General features: G+C 52.8%; 1 protein-coding gene across 1 annotated transcript; it reads left to right on the forward strand.

The window, feature by feature from the left end:
• The first annotated feature begins 4,069 nt into the window (after window positions 1-4,069).
• LOC147992736 (uncharacterized) lies at window positions 4,070-17,436 on the forward strand. The gene is made up of 3 exons (XM_087539125.1): window positions 4,070-4,144; window positions 4,247-4,390; window positions 17,104-17,436. The coding sequence occupies exons 1-3, from the start codon at window positions 4,070-4,072 to the stop codon at window positions 17,434-17,436; spliced, it is 552 nt and encodes a 183-aa protein (XP_087395251.1).
• The last annotated feature ends 219 nt before the right edge of the window (window positions 17,437-17,655 follow it).

Here is a 17,655-nt window from a genome sequence, read left to right on the forward strand (position 1 = left end):
GTGTTTTTATTAAATGGTGGAGCTGTTAGTTGGTGCAGTTCAAAGCAGATCGTTGTGGTGGGATCTACATGTGAAGCGGAATACATAGCTGCTTCGGAAGCAGCAAATGAAGGAGTCTGGATGAAGGAGTTCATATCTGATCTAGGTGTGATACCTAGTGCATCGGGTCCAATGAAAATTTTCTGTGACAATACTGTTGCAATTTCCTTGGCAAAGGAATCCAGATTTCACAAGAAAACCATGCACATCAAGAGATGCTTCAATTCCATCCGCGATCAAGTCAAGGAGGGGGACATAGAGATTTTCATGATACATACGTATCTGAATGTTGCAGACCCGTTGACTAAGCCTCTCTCACGAGCAAAACATGATCAACACCAAGACTCCATGGGTATTAGAATCATTACAATGCAATCTAGATTATTGACTCTAGTGCAAGTGGGAGACTGAAGGAAATATGCCCTAGAGGCAATAATAAAGTTGTTATTTATATTTACTTATATCATGATAAATGTTTATTATTCATGCTAGAATTGTATTAACCGGAAACTTAGTACATGTGTGAATACATAGAGAAACAGAGTGTCACTAGTTTGCCTCTACTTGACTAGCTCGCTGAATCAATGATGGTTATGTTTCCTAACCATAGACATGAGTTGTCATTTGATTAACGGGATCACATCATTAGAGAATGATGTGATTGACTTGACCCATTCGTTAGCTTAGCATGATGGTTGTTTAGTTTTATTGCTATTGCTTTCTCCATAACTATACATGTTCCTATGACTATGAGATCATGCAACTCCCGAATACTAGAGGAACACTTTGTGTGCTACCAAACGTCAAAACGTAACTGGGTGATTATAAAGGTGCTCTACAGGTGTATCCGATGGTGTTTGTTGAGTTGGCATGGATCAAGATTAGGATTTGTCACTCCGATTGTCGGAGAGGTATCTCTGGGCCCTCTCAGTAATGTACATCACTATAAGCCTTGCAAGCAATGTAGCTAATGAGTTAGTTACGGGATGTAGCATTATAGAACGAGTAAAGAGACTTTCCGGTAACGAGATTGAACTAGGTATTGAGATACCGACGATTGAATCTCGGGCAAGTAACATATCGATGACAAAGGGAACAACTTATATTGTTATGCGGTTTGACCGATAAAGATCTTCATAGAATATGTTGGAGCCAATATGAGCATCCAGGTTCCTCTATTGGTATTGACCGGAGATGAGTCTCGGTCATGTCTACATAGTTCTTGAACCCGTAGGGTCCGCACACTTATCGTTCGGTGACGATCGGTAATATGAGTTTATGTGTGTTGATGTACCGAATGTAGTTCGGAGTCCCAGATATGATCATGGACATGACGACGAGTCTCGAAATGGTCGAGACTTAAAGATCGATATATTTGATGACTATGTTTGTACTTCGGAAGGGTTCCGGGCATGTTCGGACAAATACCGGAGTACCGGGGGGTTACCGGAACCCCCCGGGAGTGTAATGGGCCTACTGGGCCTTAATGGAGAAGAGGAGGGGCGGCCAGGGCAGTCCGCGCGCCCCCTCCCCCTCTAGTCCTAATTGGAGGAGGGGGCGCCCCCCTTTCCTTCCCCCTCTCTCCTCCTTCCCTCTCTCCTACTCCTACTCTTGGAATGGTTGGAGTCCTACTCCAGGTGGGAGTAGGACTCCCCTTGGGAAGTGCCTAGGAGGGCCGGCCTCTCCCCCTCCACTCCTTTACATACGGGGAGGGGGGCAGCCCATAGACACACAAGGTGATCATTGATCTTTTAGCCGTCTGCGGTGCCCCCCTCCACCATAATCCACCTCTGTTATATCGTAGCGGTACTTAGGCGAAGCCCTGTTCCGGTAGCATCATCATCACCGTCATCACGCCGCCGTGATGACGAAACTCTCCCTCGAAGATCTAATGGATCGTGAGTTCGCAGGACGTCACTGAGTTGAACGTGTGAAAATCGTGGAGGTGCCGTACCTTCGGTGCTAGATCGGTTGATCATGAAGACGTACAACTACATCAACCGCTTTGTCATAACGCTTTCGCTTATGGTCTACGAGGGTACATAGACGATACTCTCCCCTCTCGTTTCTATGCATCACCATGATCTTGCGTGTGCATAGGATTTTTTTTGAAATTACTGCGTTCCCCAACAGATGAAGAACCAACCACCGGGCAGATGAAATGAGCCACATGGATGGGACTTCATCTTGCAACTCCGACGCAAACAAGAGCAAGAAAAAGCCTAGGAATCCGAACATGCTTCATGAAGGTATCATGTCAATCACCAAACTGAGCCCGGAAGGCGAGCCTATTAGCCCGGCTCGAGCAGCAAGCATGCTACAACAAGCTTCTAGGTTGCATCTTGCGAAAATAATGTCCAGATGAATTGGAATGAATTTTGCAGACAAAGGCGGGAACTATTGGATGCATTACACCATATTTATGAATTTCCGCCTGACTACAAATAAAGAGCCGAAGAATATGCCCTCCAAAACTGACCAAATATGTTTAGGGACTAGAAGAGTAGGGCCAGGAGGACTCTAAAAGGGTAAGGGCTTCGAGACCATTAAGCGTATGAGTTTCACCTGGATCCCGAGGAATGGAGGACGGTTTGTGAATCCTCTGAAACGAGTGAAGCAAAGAGCTCAGTACTCATTTCTGTTATTTACGGTCAAAGGTGCCAAGAAACCACCACCTCAGCCTTGATGGTCACAAAGCTACAGAAGCCGAGTGGGCGAAGGATGCCGCAAAATTTGAAGCCGCAGGTAAACCGCCTCTGTTCTTAGAATATTGAGATCATTCTCGTGATTTTTGTTTCGTCGGGACCCGTGTAGTGCAGGACCTAGAGAGTAAGGAGTTGGTCCTCCCATTATCGGAACTTCGCTCGACGGAGGAGAACCTGGTAATGTCAGTCACCACTAATAATTTAGTACCTAACCATTTATCACAACATATGTATTTTTCCTAGATAAATATAAAGCAGTAATTTCAACCCGCTCCTCAAGATTCTCTCCATGGCTTTAGGTATGATGATCCTCTTACCCGGGCAGTCAGCGAGGGCTTCAGGGTGAACAGGGCAGCCCAACACTGTGCATGCCTTGGGCGTGATAAAGGTCAGGTGTTGGCCAAACTAATCAACAAGGAGGCTGTAAGTAAGGATGGGAAGTTCCACTGCAAGCTAGAGCCAGAAGAAGAACGACTTACCCGTTTCGAAAAGATGCTCTCATCTATTTCCACTGACTTCCCAAGTCGGTAGATGTACTACTTCTTTAAAACAACTTGTGAAACTATTAATTATGTGTTGAGACATGTTTGTTGCTCCGCAGTTCTTACTATGTTTGCTTCACTAGTACTCATAATTATTGTATCCATATTGTAATATGTTGTACGCATGTTCATGATTGTTTGAATGCTGAGGCAAATTTCTATATATGTAATGCAATGTGATGATCAACTGCAAAATGATGCAACCACATCGTTAAAATGTTTCCATGGCAGCGAAAAATGTTTCCACGGTGGTATTTTTCTGTAGGCCTAGATTACTACCAGTGCGGGCACCAAAAGTGCGCGCCACTACTGCTACACATAGCTGTGGCGGGCAGAGAGAAATACCTCAATTGCTACCTACAGTTGCTGTGACAGCACTAACCTATGCCCACCACTGAAATAACCCCATAAGTGGCGGGCAGAGTGAATTGCAAAAAACCACCACCTTGAAGCCTAGGGTTGTAGAAAAGACTCTTCTATGTTTTTGTGCCAGAATACACTGATTTCGTGCCTAATCATTTGCAGAAAACACCAAACCTTCTGTTGGGGCATTTTAAGCACTATTATGACAAGTGGGGCCAGATTTTGGGGATGTGACGTCACGGCCGCGAGCTCACGCCGTCTAACGGCGTGGCGGCCGCTACTGCTCCGGCGTGTGGGTAAAAACAGGTTCGATCCAGCTCTCTCCTCACACTCTCGCCTCTGCCTCGCCCTCTCCTCACTCTGTTCTTCCTCCCCGGTGCCGCTAGACCGCCGACCGCCGTTCTGCTGCTCCCCGGTGCCATGGTGTCGTGGAGCGACGAGACCAGTGTGGATTCAGTCCTGAACATCTCCTCCTCCTGCGATGGCGTCATCAAGGTCAGTTGGTTAGATACCTAGAGCTAGGGTTAGGGTTAGTGAATTGGGGATTTTTCACTGAGCTCGATCTGAACCTAGCCTTCTCTTTGCTTGCTCCCGCAGCTTCCAGCTACGATGCACGATCCGAATTTCAATGGTACTAATGCAGATGTGAATGTGTTGTGTGAACACGGTGAGCCGGACGAACGCTTTGTAGCATTTGAAGGGATGCACACGGGCAGGAAGTTTCTTGGATGTGCTAAGAAGGTATGATTCACATCCTGTGTAAAGGAAGCTGTTTGCTTAATGCTTTGTGTATCAAGCTCTTAATATTTTTTTAGCTTGGTCTTTGTTTAGCCTGTTATGACATGCCTTGTCATTAGTGGATTTTTTAGCTTGTTCTGACCACACATTGTTTATTGTGGTCAGTGCTTACTCCTTTGTTTATCAAGTTGTTAAGCTTGGTTAAGTGCTTTGTCTTTGTTTAATTTGCTTTAGCCACTGTGTTTGAGTGTGTTCTCATTAGTGGATGGTAGTCATTCTTTATTATGGTCAGTACTTATTGACTTGTTTAACAGTGGGAATTGTTAATTTGTCTGCTATATGGTAAGGAGCCTGTGAGTGCTTAGTGACTTGTTAATTTGCCTGTTTAACAGTGCGATATTAGATACATGAACCTGTTGGTTTGATGGTCTTAGACAATTATTTATTATTTTATTGTTTATAATACAGGAAGGCATAAACTGTGGAGTAGTTCAATGGATTGATTTTGAATGGCCAGACTCAATGGAGAAGGCATTGGCCAAGCTATGAGATATGTATGAGGAGACTAATTAAGTCAGCTAGGACCAATGACAATCTAGAGAGTTCCTTTGCAATTCACAACCTAACAGAAGAGAAGAAGAAACTACAGGAGAACTATGACAGTTTGTATGCTGATGTGAATGCTATTTTGAATTCCCAGTAGGAGAGGGGTGTGGAGTTAACCAATCAAAAGGAGCAGAAGAAATATCTTGAAGTGAAGATTGCTGAGCTTGAATCTGTAGTTGGCAACTTGAAGGCAGAGTTGTCAAAGAAAGAGGAGGAGAAGAAGAAACTACAGGTGTCGGTGTACTAGAGTAGGGGTACCCTAGTATCCCGAACTTGTGCACGGGCAGTCGCACAATCCTGCGGCAAGGCTTGCCGGGTGACCGCCAAGATCCTCCGTGGTTCCTTTGGAGCCATTCAAGAACAAAGTGTCCAAGTGAAGAAGACAAGATCCCGGCAAGAGGAGCTTGCCGGGAAGGCCACTCAAGGCATTTCAAGGAACTTGCCGCGGCGCACCACGCGTTCCGGCAAGGCCCGGTGAGCGACAAGCTCCCGGACGCGGCAAGACAACGACCGCAGCAAGGCGCTCGCCGCGGCAAGCCACCTCTCCGCGCCCGCGCTCCAGCACATCCACCAACGTGTCGCTCTGGGGCCCTTCCAGGCATACGTGGCGGAAGGCTGTGCAGCTAGGGACGTGCGGTGGCAAGCGGCGCTGACAAGATCGCCATCGTGGCGAACGGTGGCGTCCCTGGCGGTCCCTTTTCGCATTGTTTAGGCGACACAGATGGGCATTTAAGACCCTTGTCCCCTGCCGTCAGGGTTAGGTATGATACACTGTAGCAGGTAGCTGTGCCTACCACAGCACCTTTCCATTTTTGCCCTTTACCTCCGTTGCCACCTGTCGGTAGCCCCTTGAGCATATAAAAGGAGGCCCGTGTGCAACGTAGAGGGGGGAGAGCCAGTTCGAACACTCACGCTCGGTCTTGCTGGCCGCTGGTGTGTACTGTAGCACTCCGCGCTCCCGAGCTAGAAATCAATACAAAACCATGAAGCAGGAGTAGGGTTTTACGCATCCGTGCGGCCTGAACCTGGGTAAATCGCTCGTGTGCTTCGCCTCGATTTGCTCTTTGCACGATCTCCGCCCCCGCCGAACCGAAAGGGACCCGGCCCGCCGGTCCCATAGGTGCCCGTGGATCAGCGCCCCGGCATCTTTGGCGCGCCAGGTAGGGGGCGTCGAAGTTGTGTGAACCAGATCCGACGTTCTCGCGAGCTAGATCTTCATCATCTTCATCAACATGCCGCCGAAGAAGAAAGTTTTGGAGGCAGCTGCTCCGTCCGCGCCGAGCCAGCCACCGCCGGAGCAAACGGGTGGTGGGGCAGGCGCCGGCGGAAGGACACGCGTCGACGAGGGAACTCGCGGTGCTGCCAGGTCCCAGGACAAGGCTGCGCTGCCCATCGGCGGCGTAGCCGGCTCCCACAATGACCGGGCGCACTCCAAGACCTCGGCGTCCGTGCATGCACCGCGCCCATCTCAGGAGGCGTGGGACCGGCAGCGTCATGGTACTCACGGTACCATGCGTTCGCTAGATCAAGATCGAGCTGGTGGATCTCGGAGCGCTCAGGACCACCATGCACGTCAACCTGCTGGCGCGAGCGAGACACGGTCGCCTGGACGTGATACTGCTCCTTCTAACGTAGTTAGAAGTCCGAGCATATCCCGCTCCTCGCACCGTTCGCCACCGCCACCCGCCACCGCAGCAGAAGCTCTGGCGCGAGCTCAGCTGCTCCTAGACTACCCTCCAGCGGCGGACAAGATCGACGACTGGAGGGCCACTATCCAGAGTCTCATCGGCTTCGCCAACGGCGACACTCCACGGCAGCCGAGCACGTCTCAGCCGCGGCAAGCCAGCCAGGCATGAGCCAGAGACGACAAGACTGGTGGGGGTGCAACTACTGTGCACTCTCCACCCCAAAGGCCAAGATCGCTGACTCGCCGGGTCCACCTCGACAACGACTCCACCGCGTCGTCAGATCCGCGAGCTCGTAGCGATCAGCGCCAAGTTCTTCAAGAACGACAACAAGAAGACGCTCGTACTCGCATCGAGCGCCGGAGAGAAGCGCGGTGTCAATCAGACCAGCGCACTGGGCCCTCTGTTGACATGCATGCGCCAGGGGAACCAGGTGACTTGCCGTACGCGGTAGGTTGCCTTGCGTTCACTCCTGAGCTGCGGCAAGTCCAGTGGCCCAGTACGAAGAACTTCAAACCAGATGTACCAGAGAAGTACGACGGCAAGTCGCATCCGTCGGAGTTCCTCAGCATCTACACCATCGCGGTGTAGGATGCTGGGGGGCGGGACGACAAGATCCTTGCCAACTACTTCCCGTTGGTGCTCAAGCCCAACGTCAGGTCCTGGCTCATGCACTTGCCGGACAACTCCATATCCTCCTGGGCTGATCTATGCCATCAGTTTGTCGGCGCCTTTACAGGCGGCCATAAACCTCATGGCCAAGAGAGTGATCTTCATCTGCTCGTCCAGAAGGAAGGAGAGCCCCTGCGCAAGTATATTCAGAGGTTCAGCCGTGTACAGTACAACATCCCAGACGTCCACCCCGCCGCGGTCATCAGCGCGTTTCATCAGAACGTGCGTAACCGCAGGATGCGGGAGGAGATGGCGATGCGCAGGATCAGAGACGTCAGTGAGCTATATGCCCTGGCCGACAAGTGTGCACGTGCTGAGGAAGGGAGGAGAGTCCCCGGAGAGAAGATGGGAGCAAAAGGATCTGACAGTGAGGATATTGCCCCGGCAAAGAAAAACCGGCGGCGGAACAGGAAGAAGAAAGGCAAAGAGGTGCTAGTCGTTGAGCAGCCCGACAACGAAGGTGGCGCCAAGAAGGCCAAAGTTGGTAGCTCCGGCAAGGAGATTGCCGCGTGCGCCAACTGCCAGGCTGTGGCAGCCGCCGACAAGCAGGACGGCTCCGACAAGCAATACTGCAAGATTCACCGCACCAAGGGCCATGACCTCCAGAGCTGCAAAAAGGTCGAGCAGCTTGTCCAGCAGCAAAAGGCTGAGTACGAGCGGCGAGACAAGGAGAGGGCCCAAGGTGGCGCTGCAGAATCTGGCAAGAAGCGCGCCGGCCAAGGAGGACGCCGCGGTAAGGCCAAGCAGCGGCAAGGAGACAGACCTCCCCGCGGCCGCGACAACGATGAAGACGACGACGACGACGAAGACATGGATGATGTCGAGACCAGTGAGCAGGAGTTTCAGAAAGCCACAGAGGTCTTGTGCGTTGACGGCGGCGCTTCCCTGCACACTTCACACCGCCAACTCAAGCAGTGGGTGCGGGAAGTCAATGCAGCGGAACCACCTGTCGAATCGCGCAAACTTCTGAAATGGTCCAGCATGCCTATCATCTTTGACATTGAGGACCACCCTGATCACACAACTGCGGTCGGGTGTTTGCCGATGTTGGTTTCACCAACTACCCGCAACCTCAAGGTCACCAAGATGCTAGTTGACGGCGGGGCCGGCTTAAACCTGATCTCCTCCGCTGTACTCCAAAAACTCCAGATCCCCGACAGCGAGCTTGAAGAGACCGGCACATTCCAAGGAATCAATCCGGGAAGGATCAAGGCGAAGGGGAAGGTCACGCTGCCGGTAACATTTGGCAGCGAGCTAAACTTCAGGACTGAGAAGGTCACATTCGACGTTGCCGATATTCCATTGCCTTACAATGGGATACTTGGCCGTCCAGCACTTGCCAAGTTCATGGCAGCCTCCCACTACGCATATAACATGCTGAAGATGCCAGGCCCGATAAGCGTCATTTCTGTCCCCGCTGACAAGAAGGATGCTCTTATCTGTGCCGACAAGATCTACCGGGAAGCAGCAGCCACGGCAGATCGCAATCCACTTGCCGCTGAAGCTCCCGGGGGGAAGAAGACCAAGTCCGGCAAGAGTTCTGATGCCCACTCCGGCAAGCGCACCTCTTCGGAGTGCTGCGCTGCCGTCGAGGACGCACCATCGAGCTCCACCAGCAAGTGCAAGAAGACGATGGCAGCTCCGCCAGAGACGAAGAAGGTATCCGCCAAGGAGGACGGCACTGGTGGTACCTTCACCATCAGTGCCACGCTCGACCCTAAATAGGAAAGAGCGCTCATTGCTTTTCCTGCGGGTGAATGTCGACGTGTTTGCATGGCAACCGTCTGACATCCCCGGTGTTCCCAGGAAGGTAATTGAGCACCACCTTGCCGTTTGTCCCCATGCGCGGCCCGTCAAGCAGAAAGTCAGGAAGCAGGCAGTGGAGCGCCAAGAATTCATTGCAGAATAGATCAAGAAACTGGAAGCAGCAGGCCTTGTCAGAGGAGTGCTCCATCCCACGTGGTTGGCCAATCCTGTAGTCGTGCGCAAGGCAAACGGGAAATGGAGACTTTGTATCGATTTCACCGATGTTAACAAAGCTTGTCCCAAAGACCCATTTCCTTTGCCGCGCATTGACCAGATTGTTGACTCCACCGCCGGATGTGATTTGCTTTGATTCCTTGATGCATACTCAGGATATCATCAGATCTTCATGGCAGAAGAGGACGAGGAGAAGACCGCATTTATTACTCCATGTGGCACGTACTGTTTTGTACGGATGCCTTTCGGATTAAAAAATGCTGGTTCGACATTTGCAAGAGTAGTCCATGTTGCTCTTGAGCCACAAATACACAGAAATGTGGAAGCCTACATGGATGATATAGTGGTCAAGAGCAAGGACAGAGCAACCCTGATTCAAGATTTAGACGAGACCTTTGCAAATCTGCGCAAGATCAGCCTCAAGCTCAACCCAGAGAAGTGTGTGTTTGGAGTTCCCTCCGGCAAGCTTCTCGGGTTCTTCATGTCTCAGCGGGGAATTGAAGCCAATCCCGACAAGATCAAGGACATTGAGCAGATTGAAGCACCAAAGCGCGTCAAGGATGTACAGAAACTTGCCGGTTGCGTGGCTGCTCTCAGCAGGTTTATATCTCGGTCTGCTGAGCGCGCCCTGCCGTTTTTCAGATTATTGAAAAAGGCAGGTCCAATGAAATGGACTCCGGAAGCGGAGGCTGCGCTGCAAGACCTGAAGAGATACCTGTCCTCCCCTCCAATACTTGTCGCACCTAAGCCACAAGAGAAGTTGCTGCTATACATAGCGGCAACCAATCAAGTGGTTAGTGCTGCGTTAGTAGCAGAGAGGGAGGCAGATGATGAGCCAACAACCGCGGCAAGCACATCCAGCGACAAGCAGGGAGCCTCCCCGACAAGCTCTGGTCCTGACAAAGATGAATCTGCGCAGATACACGACGAGATACACAAGAAGATGGTGCAGCGCCCAGTTTACTTTGTCAGTTCCCTTCTGCAGGGGGCTAGGTCAAGGTACTCTGGTGTGCAGAAATTTCTTTTCGGCCTTCTCATGGCCTCGAGAAAGCTGCGCCATTACTTCCAAGCACATGAGATCACAGTTGTCACTCGCTTTCCGCTGAAGAGGATACTACAGAATCCAGAAGCGACAGGCAGGATTGTTGAGTGGGCACTGGAACTGTCAAGCTTTGGCCTCAAGTTTGAAAGCACTTCAACTATCCAGAGCAGAGCATTGGCAGAATTCATAGCAGAATGGACGCCACCACCAGATGAAGAATATCCAGAAACGAGCATCCCCGACAAGGAAGCAAGCAAAGAGTGGCTGATGTACTTTGATGGTGCCTTTTCGCTGCAAGGCGCCGGCGCTAGCGTGCTGCTTGTCGCACCCACCGGTGAGCACCTCAAGTACGTAGTCCAGATGCACTTCCCCAAAGAGCAAGCAACGAACAATACTGCAGAATATGAGGGCTTGCTTGCCGGTCTCCGGATCGCGGCAGACCTTGGGATCAAGAAGCTCATTGTCAGGGGTGACTCACAGCTTGTCGTCCGCCAAGTAAACAAGAGTTATCAGAGTCCGCTGATGGAAGCTTACGTTGACAAAGTGAGAAAGCTAGAAGAACACTTTGACAGCCTACAAATGGAGCATGTTCCAAGAGCTCAAAACGCCATTGCAGATGGCCTGTCAAAGTGTGCCGCACTTAAGTTACCTGTGGAACCAGGGATCTTTGTGCTCAAGCTGACTCAGCCGTCCGTAACGCCATCAACTGGACAGAGCAAGAAGAGGAAGTTGGTTTCTGGTGACTATTTGCCGGCAGAGCTCCCCGAAGCCGCCGCCAAGAAGGTCTCCAAGATCAACACCAAGAGCGCTGAGGAGCAGTCTGCTCCGGCAGACCCTAGGGTTTGTTCCGTTGAAGCAAGAGCTCCCGACAAGTTTTGCTCCGGCAAGCTTGCCGGGGAACGTCACGCTCCGGCAAAGCCGCAGGTTCTTGCCGTAGAAGCGGATATTCCCGCAGCAGTCTCCAAGATCAACACCAAGAGCGCTGAGGAGCAGTCTGCTCCGGCAGACCCTAGGGTTTGTTCCGTTGAAGCAATAGCTCCCGACAAGTTTTGCTCCGGCAAGCTTGTCGGGGAACGTCAAGCTCCGGCAGAGCCGCAGGTTCTTGCCGTGGAAGCGGATGTTCCCGCAGCAGCAGATTTGCCTTTAGTCCTTGTTGTCGAGCCACAAGCTCCAACATGGGCACATCAGATTGTCCATTTCCTTCAGACAAGAGGACTTCCCGAAGAGCAAGAAGAAGCGAAGAGAGTATCCCGGCAGTCAAGTATGTACCAGTTTGTCGACAAGACACTGTACAGAAGAAGACTCAACGGTGTGAAATTGAAGTGTATTCCCCGGGAAGATGGACAAAAGCTGTTGGCAGAAATACATGGAGGCATATGTGGTCACCACATTGGCGCAAGAGCACTTGTCGGTAAAGCTTTCCGGCAAGGTTTCTTCTGGCCAACAGCCCTCCAGGATGCAACTGCACAAGTAACCAAGTGTGAAGCGTGTCAGTTTCATTCCAAGCAGATACACCAACCAGCTCAAGCTCTCCAGACGATACCTTTATCCTGGCCATTCTCGGTTTGGGGGCTCGACATCCCCGGCCCCTTTCCCCGAGCTGTTGGGGGCTTTGAGTACTTGTATGTTGCAATCGACAAGTTCACAAAGTGGCCGGAAGTGGAACCAGTGAGGAAGGTGACAGCACAGTCAGCAGTCAAGTTCTTCAGGTCGATTGTTTGCCGCTTCGGGATCCCTAACAGGATAATCACCGACAACGGCACGCAATTTACGAGCCGCACCTTCACGCAGTACGTCCAAGATCTTGGCGCCAAGGTCTGCTTCGCTTCTGTTGCTCACCCGAGAAGCAACGGTCAAGCGGAGAGGGCAAATGCTGAAGTGCTGCGCGGTCTCAAGACCAGAACTTTCGACAGGCTGCACAAGTGCGAAAGAAACTGGATCGAGGAGCTGCCGGTGGTTCTTTGGTCGATCAGAACGACGCCAAATTGAGCCATTGGACAGGCACCTTTTGCTCTAGTCTATGGAGCAGAGGCAGTTATCCCCACGGAACTCGTATACGGGTCACCTCGAGTGCTCGCTTATGATGAGCTCGAGCAAGAGCGGCTACGACAAGATGACGCGCTGCTCCTTGAGGAAGACCGTCTTCAGGCTGCTGTGCGAGCTGCTCACTACCGGCAAGCTTTGCGCCGCTACCATAGCCGCAAAGTTAACGCCAGAAGTCTCGAGGAAGGCGACCTTGTTCTTCGGCGCGTTCAGTCCGCCAGGAATTCCAACAAGTTGACGCCGAAGTGGGAAGGCCCTTACCGGGTGAAACGAGTCACTAGGCCTGGAGCTGTCCGCCTTGAGACCGAAGATGGCATTCCGGTGAGCAACTCCTGGAACATTGAGCATCTTCGTAAGTTTTACCCGTAAGGCGCGGTTGTCGGAACATGTTCCGGCAACCAACTTTTGTACAAGTCTTGCCGCTGTTGCATGTAATCCTTTGTACAAAGCCGGGCGCAGATCCCGCGCATAAGTAAAGCTCATGTGCTCCGCACATTTTGTCAATTTTATGCTTTCTATTTTCTGGCATATATGATCTGACACTTTGTGCAGCACCTACTCCAGGGTAAGCAATAACGAGCCATAAAGCTCCATATCTGTATTGTCTCTTCTTCCTTTTGAAAGCAAGGTTCCCCTCGCCCACAAGTTTGCCGGGGGGGGGGGGGGGGGAAGGAGAAGAAGATGGATGGTATGGGCCAGGCGTCGTTCAAGAAAGTTTCGCCTTGCCGGGAAGCAAACAACAAAAAAGCTAAGTTGCCAAAGTTTGAGCAATCGAATTTTTTAAATTTTAAGTTATCTCCCTTGAACGACCACATTTTGTATGGGAAACCTGTGCGCGGAGGAACCAACTCATAGCTAGTTGCGCCCCTACTTTGTTTCGAGTCCGCTCAACAATTTAAGTGAGCTGCTAGCGCCCTTACTTTGCTTCGAGTCCGCTCAGCAACTTAAGTGAGCCGCTAGCGCCCTTACTTTGTTTCGAGTTTGCTCAGCAACTTAAGTGAGCTACAACTAGTTGCGACAAGGTTTCTTGCCGGTAGCGGCACCGCCAGCAGGCTGCTGACGTTCCGCACTCAGCGCTCGCGGCTCAGGTGCCTGCACCGGCAAGTTCCCTAAAAGCGTAGGGCAAAAACATACAAAGGGAGGAATCAAGTAAAGGGAGTAACGTTGCAATCATTGCCCACAATCAAGTTACATTACAAAGATAGCTTGTCGCAGCTCTAACAGATTGTTTTCATGACATGATGGGCAGCGACAAGAAAAGAAGAAATGAGCGGCCTAATCTACGCGATCGCCTTCGACCCGCTTGATCCCGCTCACCTTGTCCACAATGGGTGCGACAAGGGCCTTGAGCTCCTCCAGATCAGCTTCTGGCAGCAAGGACCTGAGGATGTTGGTGAGGCGGAGGCCCGAATTGCGGAAGGCCACCTTCATCAACACTTTCTCGAGGGCTCCTGCGCAGATCTCGCGCGACTCGTCAGCTAGTTGCTTGGGGATCCTCTCTCGGAGTCGCTGAAGGGCCGTCGCCACGCCCTTGAAGAATAGGACGAGCTTGGCGCTAGGCTGGAGGTTGTCGTCGGAGGGATACCCAAGATCTTCCATCCCCAGCTGCGCCAGCTCCTTGTCGATATCTGTGGCGGCGTTCACCAGACTCTCCGTCCAGTGCGTCACAGTCTCCCTGAAGGTGTTCTGGGCGGTGGCAGCGCTCTCCAGCAGCGCCTTGTCGGCCTTGATTTCCTCCTTCAAGGCCGCCTCCCGCTTCTTGGCGCTGTCCAAAGTCTTGGTCAAAGTGGTTAGCTTCAACTCAAGATCCACGTTGGAGGCCTTGGCGACGCTGAGCTCCTTGCCCTTCTCGGAGAGATCGGCCTCCAGCCGCGCCACCTTCGTCTTCAACTCCTCCTTGGCGGCCTCGGCGGCGGCGGCAGCGTCCTCCGCTTGCTTGAGGGCTCCGCCAAGCTTCTCCTCGCGCGAGGCAAGCTCCTCCTCGTGGGCGTCGAGATTGACCTTCTGCTGCGCCAGCTCGCCCTCTTCCGCGGCTAGCTTCACAGAGGCAAGTCGCTGGCGCTCTTCGGCTTCAGCCTTCTCGAGGAGAAAGACCTTCCGCGCTTCAGCGAGCTGCTCCCGCTCCTCCGCCAGGGATCGGAGGGCTTCCCGGTGGAAACCTCCGAGCTCTTCCGCGCGCTTTTCAATGTCTGCTCCCGCCTTCGCGACAAGCGCCTCGCGGGACTCCAGCTTGGCTTGTCGCGCGTGGTAGAGCGACATCAACCTGCGCAGCAACCGCTCTTCTTCGGGCTCATTGCTACTGCTGCTTGGCGCGTCGACCAGCTTCAGCCCCGCGGAGGTGAGCACTTCTCCGTCGAAGACCTCCCCCTCGACCGGCGCTCTGGAGCTTGATGCCCAGGGAAGATTGATGAAGACGTCGTCGCCGGCCTTCAAATAAACACCCGGCTGGGGCTCCTTGGAACTTGGCGCTGCGGCTTCGGCGGATGGGTCGGCGGTCGGCATAGCGCCTGGCGCTCCTGCGGCCTCAGGGCCGTCAGTATGATCGCCAGATTCCTCGCCAGTTGCTGCAGCGTCAGCCTTGGCGGCCTCTGCGCCGGTGGCGTCTCCAGCACCGGCTGCTTGATCGGCGGCGATCTCTGTCTCCATCTGCTCCACAGAGGATGGATCTGACAGCCGGAAAAGGGGAGAAGAGTCAAACAGAATCCAGCAGGAGCCCATAAAGATCAAGAAAAGAAGGATCCAAGAGAAGTTTTGAAGCAAGGGGAGTACCTGCACCAGGCTCTGAGGTTATGGTCTCCGTGGTCGGGGGGCCGCTGGCGCTGTCCCTCGCCGGAGAACCCTCCTTTGCCGGAGACTTCTCCCTCACCGGGAAGCCTTCCCCTGCCGGAGAATTCTCCCTTGTCGGGGGATTCTCCCTTGGCTCTTGGTGGGGCTTCTCGGCTCCTACATAAGTCAACAAGTAGATATCAGCAAAGACAAGTACCCATGCGCGCCTTGCCGCGGAAAATAATTCACACACTTACGCTAGGGGCTGCCATGGAGGAAAGTCGCCGGCTCCGGCAAGGTTGTCTCGGGCGCGCCACCTGTTGTCACAGTGGGCTCGTCCTCGATGATGATCACCGGGGCCTTAGCTCTCTTTCCCGCTCTCTGGGCCAGAGTCCTAAAGAGGAACAGATTCAGGGAAAAGCAAGTGAGAAACAAGACCAACAGCAAGAGTTGAAGAAATGCAAGTACAACAAGAGAAGCTTACTCTTCTTCTTCCTCGTCGGAGCTTAACACGGAGAAGTCGAAGCCTGGCGCGCGCCCGGAGCGAGGAGGCGGAGGAGAAGCTTCCCTTGGCCGCTTGGCGGGAGCAGTGGTGGCGGTCTGAGATGACCCCGCTCCGGCCGTCGGCGCGGCGTGAGTAGCGGCAGGGACTGAAGCGGTGGTCCGGCTAGACTCCGCTCCAGTTGCCGTCGTAGCATGAGGCGCTCCCGCGGCAACGGTGTTTGCCGTGGTCGAGCGTGTCACGCGGCGTGGCGACTGTTGGCCCGCTTGCCGCTCCGCCACATCACCAACCTTGCGGAGACACCTTCTTGGTGGGGATGGAGGCTCTGCTTCTGGTGGGCTGTCTGAAGACGAGGTGGGATACGGTGTAACCTAGGCCGCGCGTGCCCGTGCCCTGTTTTGGGCCTGGCCCAACAGCGCTCGGCACCATGTATGGCCCAGGCCCGGGGGCTCCTGTCGGTGTACTAGAGTAGGGGTACCCTAGTATCCCGAACTTGTGCACGGGCAGTCGCAGCATCCCACGGCAAGGCTTGCCGGGTGACCGCCAAGATCCTCCATGGTTCCTTTGGAGCCATTCAAGAACAAAGTGTCCAAGTCAAGAAGACAAGACCCCGGCAAGAGGAGCTTGCCAGGAAGGCCACTCAAGGCATTTCAAGGAACTTGCCGCGGCGCACCATGCGTTCCGGCAAGGCCCGGTGAGCGACAAGCTCCCGGACGCGGCAAGACAACGACCGCGGCAAGGCGCTCGCCGCGGCAAGCCACCTCTCCGCGCCCGCGCTCCAGCACATCCACCAACGTGTCGCTCTGGGGCCCTTCCAGGTGTACATGGCGGAAGGCTGTGCAGCTAGGGACGTGCGGTGGCAAGCGGCGCTGACAAGATCGCCATCGTGGCGAACGGTGGCGTCCCTGGCGGTCCCTTTTCGCACTGTTTAGGCGACACAGACGGGCATTTAAGACCCTCGTCCCCTGCCTTCAGGGTTAGGTATGATACACTGTAGCAGGTAGCTGTGCCTACCACAGCACCTTTCCATTTTTGCCCTTTACCTCCGTTGCCACCTGTCGGTAGCCCCTTGAGCATATAAAAGGAGGCCCGTGTGCAACGTAGAGGGGGGAGAGCCAGTTCGAACACTCACGCTCGGTCTTGCTGGCCGCTGGTGTGTACTGTAGCACTCCGCGCTCCCGAGCTAGAAATCAATACAAAACCATGAAGCAGGAGTAGGGTTTTACGCATCCGTGCGGCCCGAACCTGGGTAAATCGCTCGTGTGCTTCGCCTCGATTTGCTCTTTGCACGATCTCCGCCCCTGCCGAACCGAAAGGGACCCGGCCCGCCGGTCCCATAGGTGCCCGTGGATCAGCGCCCCGGCAACAGGAGAACTATGATAGTTTGTATGCTGATGTGAATTCTCTCTTGGATGTCCAGCAGCAGAGGGGTGTGGAGTTAAACAATCAGAAGGAGCAGAAGGAATTTGTTGATGTGAAGATTGTTGAGCTTGAGACTGTAGTGGGGAACTTGAAGGCAGAGCTGTCAAAGAAAGAGGAGGGGAAGAAGATGCTGCTAAACTATGAAACTCTAAAGAACCTGACATGTGCTCAAGTCAATGTGATTAGGAACTTGAAGTTCAATCATTTGAAGGAGAAGGAGAGGCTCACAGAAGAGAGGCTTAAACTGCAGTATCACATTTCTGAGCTTCAAAAGTCTGAGGAAAAGATAAAGTTGAAGCTTCAGGGTGTGAAGGCCATCTTAGATGAGTAGGGGCCTTCTAGTATGATAATCATCTATCAGTTTCTAGATGATAATCTTCTATCCAGTACTTTAGTATGAACTTGTGACACAAGTACTTCAGTGATGAATTTGTGATCTATGGTGTTGGATCCAGCAGTGTTGTAATCAAGATGGTAATCATATATTAAGTACTTTAGTATCTATTTCTGAACCTTTGTCTATGTATTTTGTGAGATCAGGTGTTGGATC

This window comes from Triticum urartu, chromosome 1A, assembly GCF_056163025.1.
Source record: "Triticum urartu cultivar PI428250 chromosome 1A, HENAU_Tu73, whole genome shotgun sequence".
Classification (NCBI taxonomy): Eukaryota; Viridiplantae; Streptophyta; class Magnoliopsida; order Poales; family Poaceae; genus Triticum; species Triticum urartu.